At 38.2% G+C, this 17,958-nt stretch overlaps 11 protein-coding genes across 11 annotated transcripts; 6 read left to right on the forward strand and 5 right to left on the reverse strand.

Annotated features, from left to right (window-relative positions):
* Window positions 1-297: 297 nt before the first annotated feature.
* On the forward strand, window positions 298-3,606 carry KIP1 (Kip1p; the record flags this gene model as incomplete). The annotated part of the gene is made up of 1 exon (XM_003676645.1): window positions 298-3,606. The coding sequence occupies one exon, from the start codon at window positions 298-300 to the stop codon at window positions 3,604-3,606; it is 3,309 nt and encodes a 1,102-aa protein (XP_003676693.1).
* A 183-nt stretch (window positions 3,607-3,789) lies between these two features.
* SKT5 (Skt5p) lies at window positions 3,790-5,832 on the reverse strand (the record flags this gene model as incomplete). The annotated part of the gene is made up of 1 exon (XM_003676646.1): window positions 3,790-5,832. The coding sequence occupies one exon, from the start codon at window positions 5,830-5,832 to the stop codon at window positions 3,790-3,792; it is 2,043 nt and encodes a 680-aa protein (XP_003676694.1).
* Window positions 5,833-6,235: 403 nt separating this feature from the next.
* Window positions 6,236-8,254, forward strand: YEL1 (Arf family guanine nucleotide exchange factor YEL1; the record flags this gene model as incomplete). Its single annotated transcript, XM_003676647.1, has 1 exon — window positions 6,236-8,254. One exon carries the CDS (start codon window positions 6,236-6,238, stop codon window positions 8,252-8,254), a length of 2,019 nt encoding a protein of 672 aa, XP_003676695.1.
* A 111-nt stretch (window positions 8,255-8,365) lies between these two features.
* CMC2 (Cmc2p) lies at window positions 8,366-8,789 on the reverse strand (the record flags this gene model as incomplete). The annotated part of the gene is made up of 2 exons (XM_003676648.1): window positions 8,366-8,670; window positions 8,756-8,789. The coding sequence occupies 2 exons, from the start codon at window positions 8,787-8,789 to the stop codon at window positions 8,366-8,368; spliced, it is 339 nt and encodes a 112-aa protein (XP_003676696.1).
* Window positions 8,790-8,936: 147 nt separating this feature from the next.
* IAI11 (Iai11p) lies at window positions 8,937-9,316 on the forward strand (the record flags this gene model as incomplete). Its single annotated transcript, XM_003676649.1, has 2 exons — window positions 8,937-9,054; window positions 9,129-9,316. 2 exons carry the CDS (start codon window positions 8,937-8,939, stop codon window positions 9,314-9,316), a joined length of 306 nt encoding a protein of 101 aa, XP_003676697.1.
* A 190-nt stretch (window positions 9,317-9,506) lies between these two features.
* SHP1 (protein phosphatase regulator SHP1) lies at window positions 9,507-10,703 on the forward strand (the record flags this gene model as incomplete). Its single annotated transcript, XM_003676650.1, has 1 exon — window positions 9,507-10,703. One exon carries the CDS (start codon window positions 9,507-9,509, stop codon window positions 10,701-10,703), a length of 1,197 nt encoding a protein of 398 aa, XP_003676698.1.
* A 175-nt stretch (window positions 10,704-10,878) lies between these two features.
* PTH2 (aminoacyl-tRNA hydrolase) lies at window positions 10,879-11,544 on the reverse strand (the record flags this gene model as incomplete). Its single annotated transcript, XM_003676651.1, has 1 exon — window positions 10,879-11,544. The coding sequence occupies one exon, from the start codon at window positions 11,542-11,544 to the stop codon at window positions 10,879-10,881; it is 666 nt and encodes a 221-aa protein (XP_003676699.1).
* Window positions 11,545-11,813: 269 nt separating this feature from the next.
* NCAS0E02710 (uncharacterized protein) lies at window positions 11,814-12,602 on the reverse strand (the record flags this gene model as incomplete). The annotated part of the gene is made up of 1 exon (XM_003676652.1): window positions 11,814-12,602. The coding sequence occupies one exon, from the start codon at window positions 12,600-12,602 to the stop codon at window positions 11,814-11,816; it is 789 nt and encodes a 262-aa protein (XP_003676700.1).
* A 392-nt stretch (window positions 12,603-12,994) lies between these two features.
* PTC3 (type 2C protein phosphatase PTC3) lies at window positions 12,995-14,431 on the forward strand (the record flags this gene model as incomplete). Its single annotated transcript, XM_003676653.1, has 1 exon — window positions 12,995-14,431. The coding sequence occupies one exon, from the start codon at window positions 12,995-12,997 to the stop codon at window positions 14,429-14,431; it is 1,437 nt and encodes a 478-aa protein (XP_003676701.1).
* Window positions 14,432-14,538: 107 nt separating this feature from the next.
* Window positions 14,539-15,732, reverse strand: NCAS0E02730 (3'-5'-exodeoxyribonuclease; the record flags this gene model as incomplete). The annotated part of the gene is made up of 1 exon (XM_003676654.1): window positions 14,539-15,732. One exon carries the CDS (start codon window positions 15,730-15,732, stop codon window positions 14,539-14,541), a length of 1,194 nt encoding a protein of 397 aa, XP_003676702.1.
* Window positions 15,733-16,377: 645 nt separating this feature from the next.
* Window positions 16,378-17,928, forward strand: TOD6 (Tod6p; the record flags this gene model as incomplete). The annotated part of the gene is made up of 1 exon (XM_003676655.1): window positions 16,378-17,928. One exon carries the CDS (start codon window positions 16,378-16,380, stop codon window positions 17,926-17,928), a length of 1,551 nt encoding a protein of 516 aa, XP_003676703.1.
* Between the last annotated feature and the right edge of the window lie 30 nt (window positions 17,929-17,958).

The following is a 17,958-nucleotide window of genomic DNA, read 5'->3' on the forward strand; positions in this document are numbered from 1 at the left end:
ACGTTACTGTCCCATCATCAACAACCATCTCTTCCCCTGTCTCTTATATACATACACCATCTTATATACAACACGCGTCTGTCTTAGTCATACGTTCACGCTGGCCAGACACAGCAGACCAATGACAGGCCAGCATAAACACAACCCTCACAACTACAACACTACACTATCACCACTACCACTACCACTATCGCTATCATCATCGTTATCTTCATCATCACGGAGTTGTTCACTACTGCCATCTCTTCCGGGTAACGCGCACTAGTGTAAACAATAATATAAACAAACCATCCATCTATGCCCAACAACACCACAATCACTGGTCTCAGCAGGAAAGCATCACTCCCCCAACCCAGTCTAATGTCTCAGAACCACCGTATGCCCTCATCGACAACGGCTGCCGCAAGACGTTCTGCCGCCAGGAGAAGAACAACCATACCCAGCACTACCACTACCACCACCACAACAAACAACAACATTAAAGTATACGTCCGTTGCAGGTCTCGTAACGAACGAGAGATCCAGGAAAAGAGCTCCGTCGTCATCTCCACCCTGGGTGCCCCCCAATCCACGCAATTGCTTCTCTCCAACCCGCTCCTCCCACTCGCATACGCCAAGAGAACATACACGTTCGATCGTGTCTTTGGTGCTGAATCAGACCAGGAATCTGTCTTCAATGATGCCGCCAAGAACTACATCCACGAGATGCTCGAGGGCTACAACTGTACCGTGTTTGCTTATGGACAGACGGGCACGGGGAAGACTTACACCATGTCCGGGGACCTGAATATCCTTGGCGGTGATCTCGACTCCAACACAATGGTCCTCCTCGGTGAACATGCCGGTATTATACCGAGGGTCCTGGTGGAATTGTTTAGATGGTTGGATGGTAATGAAGGGTATTCTGTGAAAGTATCATTTTTGGAATTGTATAATGAAAGATTAAAAGATTTATTGGCATCCGAGCAATCAGAGGAGGAAAATATTAGAATCTTCGATAATGTTAGTGCATCATCGTCTATTATGGTGAAGGGAATGGAGGAAATTTATATTAACTCTGCACATCAAGGATTGCAATTGTTGATGGATGGGTCCATAAAGAGGAAAGTGGCCGCTACGAAGTGTAACGATTTATCATCAAGATCACATACCGTGTTCACCATAACAACAAACATTACCAAACTGGACCCGGTTTCAGGGGAACAATACGTGAAGACAGGGAAGTTAAATTTGGTGGATTTGGCTGGTAGTGAAAATATTAATAGATCAGGTGCAGAGAATAAGAGGGCACAGGAGGCAGGACTCATTAATAAATCATTATTGACATTGGGTCGTGTCATTAATGCCCTGGTGGATCATACTCAACATATACCATATAGGGAATCCAAATTGACTCGATTACTACAGGATTCATTGGGTGGTAAGACTAAGACGTGTATTATTGCTACCATTTCACCAGCAAAGATATCCATGGATGAAACTATTAGTACGTTGGAGTATGCAACAAGAGCCAAATCCATTAAGAATACTCCACAAGTGAACCAATCCATGTCCAAGGACTCATGTATTAATGAGTACGTTCATGAAATTGAACGATTAAGACAAGAATTGAAAACTTCAAGACAAAAGGATGGGATATCCATCACACAGGATCAATTCGATCTTTATGAAAGTAATGGAATTTTAGTGGATGAACAAAAGACCAAGATACAAAACATGGAGGAACAAATTCAAAGATTTAAGGATAAATACGTGAAACAAACAGAATTAAATAAAAATTTGGAAAGTAGATTAAAACAAAATGAATTACAAACGATACAATTAAAATCTCAAAGAACACAATTATTATCACTCTTGGAAAATTTCCAATCAAATTCCAATCATTACATTGAAAGAGTCACTAAGATCCATGATTCTAACACACACCTTATTCAACAATTAGCACAACAACGTAGTGAACTGCATAATGGCTCCATCACATATGTTAAAAGTGTAACAGAAGCCATGTCGGGAATATCTGATCAACAAAAGGAGTTATCTGAACTACGAAACGTATTACAATCTTATAATGATAAATTTAAACATGTGATCACAGGCATCTTTACCGAATTGGAAGATAAAGTTAAGGATACAAGAAAAAGTACTCTCGAACCGTTAACCTCAATGAACTTAAGATTAATTTTGGATATGATTGGTGAATTAAGGGACGACATATCTACAAGATTTGAAATGTTGAAAAAACCAAGAACTGAAGACACAACTAAGATATTTAAGGCACATCAAGATATAATTGAAACTTGCTTTTCTCACATAAATGAATATTGTGATTCCATGGAAAAAGTACTCACAACATCAATAAACCAATTTCAAGCACATTCTTTACCATCCAGTTTTGACATATTTCAAGATAAAACAAAGAAAGAACTAGATGAATTGATGAATATAATCAAAACTCAAAAGCAATATGCGATGAACTTAGAACAACAGATTATAGAAGAAAAGAAAAGATCCAAAAGGTTAAACATTCATATAAAGGAACTGCAATCATATTTTGAAGAATTCGTCACTCCTCAACGACAAACGATGTTTCAAACCATTATAGACATGATAGAGAATAGCAGACAGAAGCAACACGAGGTAGACATGACCATCCTTAATAAATCTCAAGCTATACTTTCCAATATGGATATGGAATCCAACGCAACAAACGAAAAGAATCTCCAAAAATTACAAATACAATCTTCAAATTCACTTAATATTATTGACAAGAATCTACATGAACTTCCTCAAAAGTTTGAACTCATGTATTCCAAGGAAAAGTTATCGTTACAAGATAAACTTGCTGACATCCCTCTATCTTCATCTATGAGGAAACTCACAGAAATACTTGAAAAAATGTCCAGTGAGGAAACCAGCAAACCAGTTTCTATGGCCATTAAAGATCATGCCCAGAGTTTGGAAACATCTATTTTTGATGCTGATGCTCAAATTAAGTCTTTGGTAGAAAAGTTATCCACAATGGCAGGGAGAGATTTCACCGAGAAAAGAAATGAACTACAATCAATTTCCCAAACTCTAGACCAGCTTTATAAATATATCTTGCATGATTATAAAGGTAATGTTACCCAATTATACGAAACCCAATCTGATATTATGAGCAATCATTGTACAGGAGTCGATAAGATTGTTGATTCTTTGGATGTCCCCATTAAAGCTTATTCCAAACCAAAATATCCTCCTACATTATCCGAAACAACCATTAATGAACTTCCTGAGTTTCAAATCCCCGAAAATGTACACATATTTACTGATCTGAAAAAAGATATACAAAATCATTCTCATTCACCAAACCAAAAAAGCATTGTGGATGTCTTATCTAATGTACCAAGCACACCTGTTCCCATTCCAGATCAACCTTTACCAAAAGTTTTGGTGCCGAAAAGTATAAATTCAAATACCAAGAGGGCACATACTCTGCCATCCACTTTCAAAAACAAGTTAAACAAGAATTTAGCACTTAATAATTTGAAAAGACGATTTACGGAAGAACCCACTCAGGATCATGGCATAGAGCATGACAAGAAGGTTAAAGTGGATACAGATTAGGGTGGCAGATAATGTTTACTTATTTAAATGTTTCAATATTCCTCCAAAATATATAGAATGTAATATTTTATTTTATCATATGCTTTTTAACTCTATTATCTAGAATCTAATAAATAGATGATTGGATAAAGTGCAAGGGATAATATGCTAGTGTAATAATAGTTTTGCATTGGCCAATACAATTTACATGATTATGCAATCTTTCTTCTCTTTAGATTTACTCTTGTCTTTCTTCTTACCACCAAACTTCATAACGCTTCTCGAGGATTTCAGATTTGGAGGTGTTGATGACCTCAATTGTGGTGTGGCATCAACAGGCACCGCTCTATTAGGACCATCAATGTTTAAAAATGAATCTGTATTCATACCTTTATTTGCTGTAGTATCCCCTTCAGAGTCATCAAGCATGCTTTGTGATACAGACATAGAAACATTTAATGGCTGTTGGTACACATTATTATTGACTTCTTCGTCGTTTGTAATATTCGATTCATTATTAACTTTAGGACTTTCATCAAAACCTGCAAAAAGGTTTAAAGTGTTAACACTTTTGGATTTTTTATGTTTAGTACGCTTATCATTTTTTGCTGTTGTTGCAGTCTTTGTCACTCCTTCCCTTGAGGCCATTTTATTCATGGCACGTGTGTCTTTATTCTTTGCAGCTCTTTCATACCATTTCCAGGCACTAGTAGCGTTTGCTTCACAGCCTTTCCCATGTTCAAAGAAATACCCTAACGTAAATTGGGCCTTTGGTAGACCTATATTAGCAGCTTTAAGAGCCCATTGAAATGCTTCATTTTCATCTTTTTCAAAGGCAGGTTCGGCACCTAATAAATACCAAGCACATAAACCTAACATTGCCGTGGGATCACCGCCTTGTGTAGCCGCCTGTGTGTAATAATGTACAGAAAGACTAGTATCTTGTGCTACAACTTCATTACCAGTTTCATAAATTTGCCCCAACAATGTTGCTGAGGGAGCGTGCCCCAAAGTAGCTGCCTGTATATATAATTCCATCGCATATTTTTCATCTGGGATAATTATATCCAAGAACCCCTGCTGATAAATCTTTGCAAGTTCATAAGGAGCGGCGCATGTAAGTTCATTAGCTCTTGCCGCGGCTCTTGATAGCCATTTGATACCATTCTGTTTTGTGCTTACATCCGTTGGTAACCCCATTCTCCCATAGAAAGAATATAATCCTAATTTATACATTGCTGACGGATGATTTCTACTAGCAGCAAATTTCAGGAAATTCAAAGCCTTACGAGAATCTCTTGCTGTTCCCAAACCTTCTTCAAAACAATGAGCCGTCCTATATGCACTTTCAATGTGACCATGTTTTGCTGCTGCTTGAAATAAACTGAATGCTTCTTTATTTTCAATCCTACCAAAGGCACCGGATGCGTAACCATCAGCCAATAAATATTGAGCATCAGAATAACCTTTAACGCTTAACTTCTTTAGATAATGTTGAGCCTCTTTCAAGAATTGTTTCTTCAAATCACTTTGTGTTATATCCTCCTTCTTCCCATCACCACTATCAGATACTAAGGCGCTAGATGATTCAATGGTTAATGCAGTTTGTAACATGTACTGAGCGTATTGGAATAAAACATTTGGGTCTTTGGACTTCTTCACGTTTTGTCGGTACATTTCAATAGTCTTCAATCTTGGGACTAACGATGAATTATTGGCATCACCTAGATAGCGGCTAATCATTTGATGTGATATATCAGCTACGGATTCATTAGTAGATGTTAATTGAGTGTCAGCACCGCTATTAAGTAAATACATATGTGAAAGATCCACAGAACGTGACCTAATCTTGTGAGCCATATTAGAGTTTAATGAGGTGGTGGAATTGTTAGCTTGGCCATTTTCTACCGCGGAATCCTGCGACGAAGTCACAGAACCTTGCTTGGAATGACCGCCATAGGGATTTATTGGTGGTGGTTGCTTTTCAGAGAGAGGATCATTTTTAGTCTGCTTCTCATCAGGGTTCAAAGAGGGTGGTGGGACGGACTTTGCTGTTCGTATAGGAGAGACAGATCTTCTCTCTGTGCTATTTTTAACTCTTGTGTAACTTTGGTCTGGGGAGCCCTGATATTCAAAAGTCTCAGTATTCCCCCGACTAAGATTAGGAACTGAGTTATTGTTCATCCCGTAGGGAATATGCTGTTCTTGGATCAGATGCCTCTTGTATGGATGCACGTTGTCGGTCATTGTAATTTTGTATCAGGCCCTGTTGACGAGCGAGCGATCAGATATTATGTCTATAGGGTAACCTTCCTATTTAAACAAAAAATTAGTAGTATATGGATGCAGTAAATGTAGCGGCAACAATGGTACTGCTGATCTCCTGTCTGTTCTTGCACTGTGGGTGGTACCTGTCTGTCTGTGCAAGTACATTGTCTCTATAAATATTTATCTTTCACAGACTAGTTTCACAACGCGATGAATGAATGCCACACGAAATTTTCTAAAAGGTGAGGATTTACAATTGCAACATGAAACAAACATGGACGATCCAAGATCGGTGTATCGTAAATCAGATCCTCTCTCACTCTACAAACCCACCCTTGCTGATACCTGAATCACCATTCCCGATTGTGACCAGAAAACACACATGTCCGCTAGCAGTGCTGAAACTCATGTCGGCTCCTATAAGCCACTGGGTTATACCCTTAACGTCCATTCCAAGTATTCGCCACTGATAGCAACAAAATCCAGTGCTTCCTCAATCCCCACACTGCCTGAGTCTCCCAACTCGAGAAACACTCGCGACTTCATTAGTTCCAACTCTGAAGACGACGCTGAAAGTGGTGGTGTTGCTACTGGTTTCCACACCGTGTCCACTTTAGGCAATTCTATGGAGTTCGGCGACCTTGACGTTTCATACCAAATAGCAGCTGACCTTTTACAGGGGACCATCTCAGACATCTCCTACACTGAATATGCCAACTTTCTTGGCCTGCCAGAGAATCATAGGATATTACAAAATTTTGTCTATTTATTAAGGCCCTTACCCTTATCGTTGTTATCCGTATTGCAAAAGCTATCAAGTAACATTTACTTTATTGCAGAAGCACAAAATATTGATAGGATCCTAGAGGAGACCAGTAAACAATGGGTACGATGCCATCCCGATACTATATGGGGTAATAATTATAAGCTGTGCCATATTGTGCTATTTTCGTTACTAATTTTGAATTCCGATTTACATAATGATTGTCAATTGACCAAGTTCTCGTCAGATTCATTTATTCACAACACCATCTATGCCCTCACAAAGGAAGATCAATGCAAAAATATAGATTTGGATAAGGTTCAGCCTCAACTTGAACACGAATTGCTTTCCTATTATGAAGCTTTGAAGTATTCTTCCTTGCCTTTATTTTCGAGACAGAATTCTAGTGTAGAGACTGTGGCCACCGGTAAGAAAAGCCATACTTTGAGACATGGCTCTCAAGTATCCATCCCCATTGAAAGAACTCCATCAAGGAGTACATCAATGTATTCTGGACATTCACTAGTAAAAGAGTCACAAACTACTTCAAATTGGAAATTCCATCATAACAAGACTCTGCCAAAATTGTATCGCGAAGAACCCATTGACTTCCAAATAAGTAGCTCGGTTCCAAAGATCTGGTGTATGGACAATATAATTGACATTAGTGCAAAAAATGATCAAGTTAACATTGCCATCAAGAAATCTCAATCTTCAAGTACATTAAGTCAAAGTTCATCCGCCAGTGATAGCAACCGCCGTCATCATAAATCTATATTTGGTTGGTTACGTATAGGCGGGAAACACCATTCAATATTTGATGAAAAAAAGAACCAATTAACATTTTTAGATAAGAATGATTCACAATGGAGTAATGCTCGTGTTTGCATTTATGAAGGCCGAATATTTATATTTAAACTGAAGGAGAAGACAAATAAAGGAATCTCTAATGCCATCGAAAAGGGAGATCTAAATGATCTGGAATCATTTAAAAATTTGTCATCGAGTTACTACGTCTATAATCTTTTTGAATCAGTTGCTGATTTAGTGCAGGATAATGTTGTTACCAATTGTAATCGATCTCGTACCTCATTGACGGCGAAAGGGAATTTTAATGTAACTTTCCCAGCTGCACTAAATGGTAAGAAAAACGTTTTGGAATTTCAAACGCCAACAATACAAGAAGCAAACGATTATGTCGCATGCATCAATTTTTGGGCAGCTAGATTATCACCAATACCGTATGCACAATTTGAAATTGTCTCCAATGAGGAGTATGGATGGGGTGATCGTCTTCTAAATAAAACATCGTCTGTCAATAACAATGTTAGATTGAGTTCATGGAAACCGTTGCTCTCTCTTGACTTACTTCATGATGATTTGGATAGTTTCACAGGAAATCTGGATTTCGAGACTCAATTGGCACAACTCAAAGACTTTGTTGACCATTTGGAGGATTTAATTGATAGACATAACAATATTAAACCCAAGTTGGTTGCCAAATGGAATGACACTAGATATTTTGAGAAAGTTATGGATAATTGGAACGAGAAGTATCTTTATATGAACTATCAATATGACAAAAGAATTAAATACTTAAGGGCGTTACAAGCTGTGAAAACCATTGTTGATCAATAGTATTGTAGGCTCAAAACTTAATAATAATAAAAAAACATTTAATACATATTCACGTATCCTTTTCTTAGATACATATCTACCTACAATATTTACATAGTTATTTCGTTCCCCTTAGTCCTTGGATCCCGTAGTCTTTGAATTTTCCACTACAGCGTTCTTCATAGCTACCTGTTTCGCTAACAGCTTCTTCAATATAGCATCCTCCCCATACTCCTCTTCATCAAGCTTCTTCCATTTCTCATCCAGTTTAGATCTTTTCTCCCTACTTACTTTAATAGCTTTCTTCTTGTTATCTATACTAGCCTGTTTCAAACAGGCAGATAATGCGTCTTTCTCATTATTACAGAGTCCAAATATCCTTTTATAATACTCCCTATGATGGCATTTATCTAACGCTTCAATTAAATCTTGACATGCTATCGCAGAATGTCTCCCGCAGGGAGCTTAAGTTAGTCTCAAAGTCCAATAGCTCCTGGATCAATACATATCATAATAACATACAATGGAATCTCTCGGCCTCAAGTTGTGGATGCATCTTGAAACAGTTCCTGACGATGTTGGTTGGTCTCTTGTCCAGTGTTCAACAGCATTAAAACTAAACTAAACGTCTTCGCTCTTAAGGCGTTAAAGTGATACAAGCACACAGTACCGATAAACGTCAACAACAAGATTCAAGACAGCAATGGAACCAGTTCGATATAAAGAAAGGAGGAAACAGCAGATGGTGCGGTTCTTCTCTGCTACTGCCATCACTTTACTTTTCACCAGATTACTAATGAAGAGGTTGCAAGTACCGCGATGTATGTATTGTTGGATCTAATAAGAGGGGATTACTCGTTGACGAGCTGTAGATACTAACAAAATACTGTTATAGATGAGCCTGGTATGTTCCAATTGAACCATAAGGTGCCCCCAAGAACAGATATGAAGAACGACATTATGAAAGCTGGGATACTGACCACGGGGATGGTTGGCGGTCTTTTCAGCATGGGACTTTATGGATACTGTTGGACTAAAAATATCTCTACAATAAGGGACTTCAGAGGGAATCTCAACGGGTAGCTAACTTGTAAATAAAGTGTATATATGTTCCCTGTATAATAGAGCTTATGGTTGCCATTAATACCCTTTTCCGTTTGCAATTAAGGTGGCGAAAAAGCACGTCGATATAATCATATATTCAACGTTAACGATAGTGGGAAGTCGAGGAAACTAAAGCAAACGAGAAATCGAGGATAATCTTAGTTGAACCATGTCCAGCACAACAGATGAAGCCATCCAACAATTTATGGCGTTGACCAACGGATCACATGAACAAGCATCACAATATCTAGAACAATACGACGGAGATCTCAATGAGGCTGTTAATGCCTTCTTCATGGCATCATCCAACCCTACTCCACCAGCCAATGAACTTCCTCATGTCGAGAGGGATGTATCTGAAAGATCAAATCCTTTGTTTGGTGGTGCTAGAGAGACTTCAAGGGAATCTACACCTGGTTCTAACAGTGGTAGTGCTAACAAGGATAACAAATTTATGAGTTTTTCAGATATGGTGAGAGAACAAGCTGATGAGGATGATGAAGATGAGACCCATAGAAATACGTTTGCCGGTGGTGAGACTTCTGGTCTGGAAGTCACTGATCCAAACAGGAATGACAATAATAATGCGAACTCATTAATTAAAGATTTACTGGAAAAAGCTAGAAGAGGCGGTGAAAGATTAGCTAAGGGAGGTGATATGGATGACGAGGAAGAGGAAAATAAGCATCATTTCATTGGTAAAGGTTATAGATTGGGTTCTACCGTGGATACACCAAGCCAAGTGGTGGAGGATAACTCCGAACGTAGTGAATCTAAGGGAAAGGGACGAGTCAGTAGAGAAATTACATTTTGGAAAGAAGGTTTCCAAGTTGGTGATGGTCCTTTATTCCGTTATGATGATCCTGCTAATAGTTTCTATTTAAAGGAATTAAATCAAGGCAGAGCTCCTTTACAATTGTTAGATGTCGAATTCGGCCAAGAAGTTGACGTTAACGTTTATAAAAAATTGGATGAATCATATAAACCACCAAAAAGGCAATTGGGTGGATTTCATGGAAGTGGACAAAGACTGGGGTCACCTATCCCTGGCGATTCTCAAAGGTCAAGTGTGGAATTTACCGCGACTGAAAATAAATCAAATACAGTTTCTCCAGTGGAACATGAAAAACCCAAGGGTAATACATCTGTACAAATTAGATATGCAAGTGGTAAGAGAGAAGTACTACGTTGTAACTCCACAGATAAAGTCCAGATTATTTTCGATCATGTTAAAGCAAACACACAGGATACCAGTAGATCTTTCACTTTAAACCATGCGTTCCCAGTAAAGCCTATTCAGGACTTGAATTCCACTTTACAAGAAGCAGATCTGGTAAACGCAGTAGTCGTTCAAAGATGGGTTTAGACAAATAGTTCTTTCATTTTTATATACGGACATGTAAAGGAAAAAAAATAACATTGCTACGATATAATGTTGGATATTGCATGGGAATTCAAAATTTGTCATTTCCCGTAATCATTTTTATTTACATTGACATTATAATATTTCTTTCTTATCTATAAAACAAGATATCGTCCTTCTAATACAATTTCAATTCGCCTGTTATTTGATCTAAGACAGCCTTTGGTGCAGGACCCACGCCAAGAACTGTTGCACTTCCTGCTGCAATTTGAGTTCTCCCAGCATCATGAATGACACTAGCATTCACACCCAATGATATAGCCTTGGCATATAATTCATCCATGGTCTCCTTATCGGGACATTTCAAAGTGATCTTAGCTTGTCCTCCCATAAGCCATCTCTGAGTCATTGCAGGATTATATGAAACTTTTTTTGGATCCGTAGCAATCTTTCTGTAACAAGCCAATGCCGCATGACAACACTGAGCTGCAATTTTTCCCTTTGTCATCCCCAGATCTTGACGAATGACTAATGCCATTCTAACTTCGCCCGGAATATCATTCAAAGATAACGACTCAATGTCTTCATCCTCTTCTGAATCTGTGTTTTCCTCATCTAAATCACTAGAGTTTGTGTCATTATGATTATTGTTGTTTTCTTCAGAATTAGCTTCTTCATATTGCTGTTGTTCAAGAGTGGCCTTTTCTTTACAGTTTTGTAGAATCTCTTGAATCTTATCCTTTCTACCCAGAGATGGTGATATTTGGCCTAAATAATAACCTGTCGTTAAAGAGATTGTGGCAATTCCAAATAATAGTGGGATGTTAGCGTTAAAATGTTGCATATGAGCTTTATTATGGTTTCGACTGGGGTGAACTCTTGGTAGTTATGGAAGATAGTTATCCAACATTGATTCTTTCAGGTATTTATTTACGTAATAATTTTTCATTGTTTTGGTTTTCGTGATTTGCAAAAACGGGTAACGTTTAATAGAAGAGAAGAGCAGCAATATATTGAAATATAGAGTTAACCTTACGTAGGATTATAAACTTGCAATATGCTTTGTGTTCTGTAGTATGGAAATGGGTGTTTCTTTGTTGAGTTTCTGTTATGCTAACGCTGTGATCGGTTCGAGGATGATTTATACCATAAGCAATTGGGATAGCGGTCTTTCAGAACCTCCTCAAGATTCACACTTCCGTGCAGTTCATCTCTTTTTGAAAATGTAAATAGGTTGCTTTGATTGTTTATATTTTTGGTGGAACTTCTTGTGTTTTCTGGCCCTTTTATTTTACGGAATCCATCATCCTGTTGACAATTCGAATATTGGCTACTTTTAATTCCTTTAATGGCCTGATTTTCATGTGTTTTTCCATAGTTTGCACTCTCTCCTTTAGGCCATTGAAACTTTACCTGATGGTATTCTTCACTTTCTTCAGCAGTTTTGAAGTTTTTATTTTTCAACTCTTGTTGTTTCCATGATGCCATCAAAGAAGACATCCTTATGGGAGAATTCGAATTTCCATTTTCAATTGGTTTGAATGCCACTCCCATTTCATTTTTATTCTCTTTTTGATTGCTTCCATTCTTGCTAAAAAAACCGGTCAATAATTCTTCACGTTTCTGAATATTATTATCCACACTGGCAAAGATATGATTATTTTTCTTTGTGGAAGTCTCCAATAGGAGTAATTTTTTGGGTTTCTCGTTCGATAACCTTAATCTCTGGTATCTTAAATTGCTTATATCCTTAATGGGCCTTCTTGAATTGCCCTTATTTTTAGCATCAACAAACCTGTTATGTTCTTCATGACAGGAAAGTAATTTAGACCTTTCGCAGTCGCATGTATACTCCGAGAAATCTCCTTGGTTTTCTTCTTCAGCATCCATAAATTTCTTCATTATCAGCTTTATTTTTGCACTTTGGGTGTACAATTTTAACAGAGAGTGTGTGAGCTTTTCAATTTAGTTTGTAACCGTTTGTAAACTACAGTTATGCATTCCGAGAATCTTATTCCAAAATATTTTGTGGCGCCCAGTCATGTGACCTGTCCAACTTCACCACTAGAAACAGTAGAGAAGCCAACACAGTACGTTCTGATATCCGGCATATCCGAGGGACCCCAAGCGTCGAACCTGGTTTTCTGAGGTCGTTCTTTGACTCTATTTTATTGTATTATCTCTTTTCTGCTCGACACATCACATAAAGCCGACGGAGCTGAGGTAAGTCCGTCGGCTAATAGTTGATTTTCCCTCAGCTAAAATGAAGAGCATAAGAACAAGATGAGATCTCCATGCCTAAAAGGGGGGACAGGGTCAAGGCAAGTCAAGGCAAGGCAAACGAAATATATCACTTAACAGAATCACAAACCATGGGTCAAATCCTATCAAGTCCAGTTATAGATAAGGAGGTAAGGTCGGGAACTGATGAATTTACTTCCTATGCCGTTAGTTCAATGCAAGGTTGGAGAGTTTCCATGGAGGATTCACACATTGTCAACTTGAACGTTTGCAATGGCACCGCAATGGAACAACATGTAGCATTCTACGCTGTCTTTGATGGTCACGGGGGACCAAAAGTGGCTCGATTTTGTGGGGAAAGACTCGTCTCGATCTTGAAATCTCAAGATGACTTTCAAAAAAGGTTATTTGAGAAAGCTTTGAGGGAAACGTATTTTTTGGTAGATAAGGAATTATTGAAGAATCAGAATTTTAATAATGATAGAAGTGGTGCTACAGCCACTAGTGTATTAATATCTCAAGATAAAGGGTTTCTAATATGTGCGAATGCGGGGGATACAAGAGCTGTGCTTTCCACTGATGGTACTGCTAAGCCATTATCTTTTGATCATAAGCCTACTTTACCAGTAGAAAGTGAAAGAATTATTGCTGCAGGTGGGTTTGTTGATATGGGGCGTGTTAATGGGAATTTAGCATTATCGCGAGCCATTGGAGACTTCGAATATAAGTCAAATAAGGATTTACTACCTCAGGAGCAACAGGTAACTTGCTCACCAGATCTTATAAGGCATGATATTAATTATCAAAATGATGAATTTGTTATTGTCGCATGTGATGGTATATGGGATTGTCTTTCATCACAAGATTGTGTTGAGTTAATTCATTATGGTATAAATCAGGGAACTATGACATTGACAGATATTGCATCAAGAATTATTGATGTCTGTTGCTCCCCCACCACAGAGGGCTCCGGAATTGGATGTGATAATATGAGTATCATCATTGTTGCATTATTACAACAAAATGAATCCCTTCATCGTTGGTTTGAGCGTATTGCCCATAAGAAACATTCGACGCCTATTTCATTTGAACAAAAGAGAAGAGAAATATATCAGGATTATGAGTTTCCCGTAGATGATAGACTTGTTTTCGAAACAACATTTCCAAGAGAGGAATCAGCAGATGATAAGATCAAGAAAGTTGCGTTATATTCCGAAGAAATTCCTGAAGAACCATCAAAAAATGAAGAGGAATCTAATGAGCCACCTCTAAATTTACTTTCATTGGATTCACTTTTAAAAATGGGGAACAAGATGAATGAGACACCCAATACAGAGACCTTATTTCATGGTCATCCCTTAGCGGAAATGATACATTCTTTAAGTGATGCTAGTGCAGGTGAAACATGCCCTGATACTGACTATTGTGATGAAGAAAATGTTACCAATAATAATGAAGATAATGATGCAGACAACGATGCGTCCATTTAATGATGATGCTAATGAAAGAAAGAAAAGTAAGTTTACTTGGTATAGTTCCTCCTTATCTGAGGAACTACCTCTATATATTATAATTTAATGAAACTAATTAATGATTATTATCTATATATATCGTATGAAGTTTTCCATGCTTGATCTGCCACTGTTTCCAAGTCTATTTGCTTGATATTGGCCACAACAGTGGCTACTTGTTCCATTGTACAAGGTTCATTCCTAGTCTTGACCATTGTATTCTCCCACATTGGTCTTTCTAACTTATTTAATTTGTCCCTTTTAACAGATTTATATGGGTTTTCAAAACCATTTAGGAATTTAAAAGATTCATGAGTTCTTCTTATCTCACACCATGGTGCATCAGTTTCTAATAATAACCTCTCAATAGGTATCTCTCTACAACACTCCACATTTTCTTCTGTCTTTAACGAGCAGCCATTCATACCAATAAATGCATTGGGAGAAAGTCTCAAGATATTGAACATATCCTCCTTGGAGCCAGTGAATGAATGAACAACAAATTTTCTCTCTGGGTGAAACTTATAAAGTATAGGTTCATTTGCACTCAAACTTTTCAATTGTCTCCAACCGAATGGATCCTCGATATCAGTAAATCCTGTAATGAATTTCTGTAAGATGGCGATGAAATCATCACAGCAATTCCTCATATGTAAAAATAATGGCAATTTTAAGTCATCGATGAGACAACTTAATTTCAATTGCTCTTCGAAAAAACACAATTGCATTTCCTTGCTAGAATAATGGAACCTATCATAATCCAATCCAATCTCCCCAAATGCACGAAATTTCGTAGAATCTTCACTCAATTGGGTTTGAACCAAATCATATAATTGATGCAATTTCAATTTGGCAAAAGTTGGGTCCTGTCTCACTTTGGAGATCAGTAGTTCATTGAATGACTCGTCATTAGATGGGTTATCAATGGTCATGGAATCCTCAGTACCAAATTCGTTCACACAACAGGGATGGACACCGATCGTATAGTTTAATTTGATATCAGGACAAGTCTCATCCTTAGTTAAAGAATTAGCCAATTTGATAGCTAATTGCGATTCCTCAATGGATGAGCCAGTGATTAGAAGCGAACGGACATTACGATCGTATGCTCTCTGGAGAATCTCTGGGATGTCAGATTCGTGATATTTCTTACCATGGTAAGTTCCCTGGTACATAGGATCAGTTAAGTTGAAACCTATGTCATAGTATTTTATCTTGCTGGACATTGTGCGGTATAGTACTGGGAAAGGTCGAGTCAGCAGTGAACGTATAGCTGGCATACAAGTGACGTTAAATAAGTCAAGTTAAGTTGGCCTGTCAGACGGCCATAATTAGAAAGATGATACATAAAGCTACCTCGAATTGTTCTACATAAAAAAAAATTTTCACTCATATCGCCAATGCTATTCAGCTTCAAGACAGGGAGGGACCCTAGTTAATGAAGGAACGTTTATAAAGACTGTAAGCTATTCTAGTAGTGGGTATGACTGCCAATACACTACCGAAGCAACCTCAATAAGAGCCGGCATTACCCGAAGAGGCCAAATGGGCTTAGTTGCCAATTTTGAAACAAAACGAAGACGATGAAGTGAGTTCGGCAAAAAAAAACACGCGACGTGGTATTCGCGTTGAATCGGCGATGCCATGCGATGAGATGAGATGAGGTGAAAAATTCCGACTTCTTCACGTTGACTACACTCTGGGACGTGGCCACTGCACCATACAAGACCATCATATCTGTACCTACCGGCCCCCCTAACAGTATCCTAGGCCCTGCATTGTATATCCGACACTTTGCCGCCCTCTCGTTGTATTGTTTTGTTTGATTGAAGACCCAAGCGCCTATCTTAATCTAGATCGTCTTTGTTCCAAGACGTCTGACAGAACTGCCTAATCTCGCATTTGAAATCGATATACGGTAGATAATGCCACTTCCTAAGGCTACAAGTGCAAGTTTGTCTTCACTTTCAAGTTCGTCGACTTCTCATTTATCGATTCTGGGCACGCATCCACATCCACAAATACGATCAATAAATCATGCGCATCGTCTGGTACAACAACCAACAGTGATTCCAAATCACATCATGTCCCAAGTGAAGATGCAACATGGTATCTCAACCCCTGAGACGGATGAGAGTGATCAGCCAAATGGGTTGGTAAATACAGATGACGACAACTCATCCGTCTCTAAGCCGATTACTCCACAATCGGAGAATGAACTCAGTGATGGAAAATCAAGAGCTACGTCCCCCACTTCAAATGCATCGGTGGCAACAAAGAACCCATCATCATGGGACCCAAAAGATGACTTGCTGCTGCGTCATCTCAAAGAGATAAAAAAATTAGGATGGAAAGAAATATCGCAATATTTTAAAGATAGAACTCCTAATGCTTGTCAATTTAGATGGAGAAGACTGAAATCAGGTAATTTGAAATCAAATACTACGGCATTAATGGATGTTTCAGAGTTGCCAGTGGATATTAATGAAATCAAAACTGATATTGTATTGAATTCTGCTAGTGCGCCAAGCCATGCTGCTCCAATACCGCCACTTCAAGTGGAATCCGCTGGTTCTTCTCTTTTACCAAGTGTACCGATATCTTCAGGAGCCCACGGGAACAGTCAGAGTAATATACCGTATCAGGCAACTACTACGAGTTATTCAGTGAGTAATGCTAAGTTTAATAAGTCATTTTCTAAACCAAGATCTAGTTCGCATTCCATGCCCAGACCTGGATTTACAATTACACCTTCCAATCATAATTTACAACCGGATGAAGAGAATATTGGTTTAATTCCAAAGATTATTGTCAAATCAAGACGTAGTTCATTTGCACATTTCCAAGTTCCTCTTCCTCTCATAACCAGTAATAATATTCCATCCTTCACTGCTAACGGTAACATAACACCTTCCACCTCATCTACTTCATATTTGAATGGATCGACTCCCAAGACAAGAAAGCATTCTATTTCATCTCATCGTTTGCATTCACATCACAATTACCATCCACATCCACATCCACATCATTTCAATCATCATGGGAGCGCACAAAGGAGATCATCCTTTAATCAAGCTTCATCAAATCTAAATTCAAGAAGGTCTTCCATAGTCGTGGCTCATAACAGCAATACATCCACATTTGCATCACCAAATGTTCCATTAAACTCACCACCATTTAGGAAGGATAGACAAAATTCTATCTATTCTGATAAGAAGGATGAACAGTTATTTGTAGATTCTTTTCCTAATCCACTTCAGGATGAGGATGAGGATGACGAACAGGCATGGAGCAAAGAAGAGGACCAATTGCTACTGAGTAATGATTCCAGGAATTTGTCATTGACAGAACTTTCTATTATTCTACCTAATAAATCTGAAATGGATATTAATTTGAGAATGAAGAATTTGAAAGAGGGGAAAATACACATTGATGATCTTGATCCTCTTCAAGAATCCCTTTCAAATGAGAATTAAGGTGGAAGATAGAGAGAAAGAAAGGAAAAA

The sequence above is a fragment of the Naumovozyma castellii genome, chromosome 5 (assembly GCF_000237345.1).
Source record: "Naumovozyma castellii chromosome 5, complete genome".
Taxonomy (NCBI): Eukaryota; Fungi; Ascomycota; class Saccharomycetes; order Saccharomycetales; family Saccharomycetaceae; genus Naumovozyma; species Naumovozyma castellii.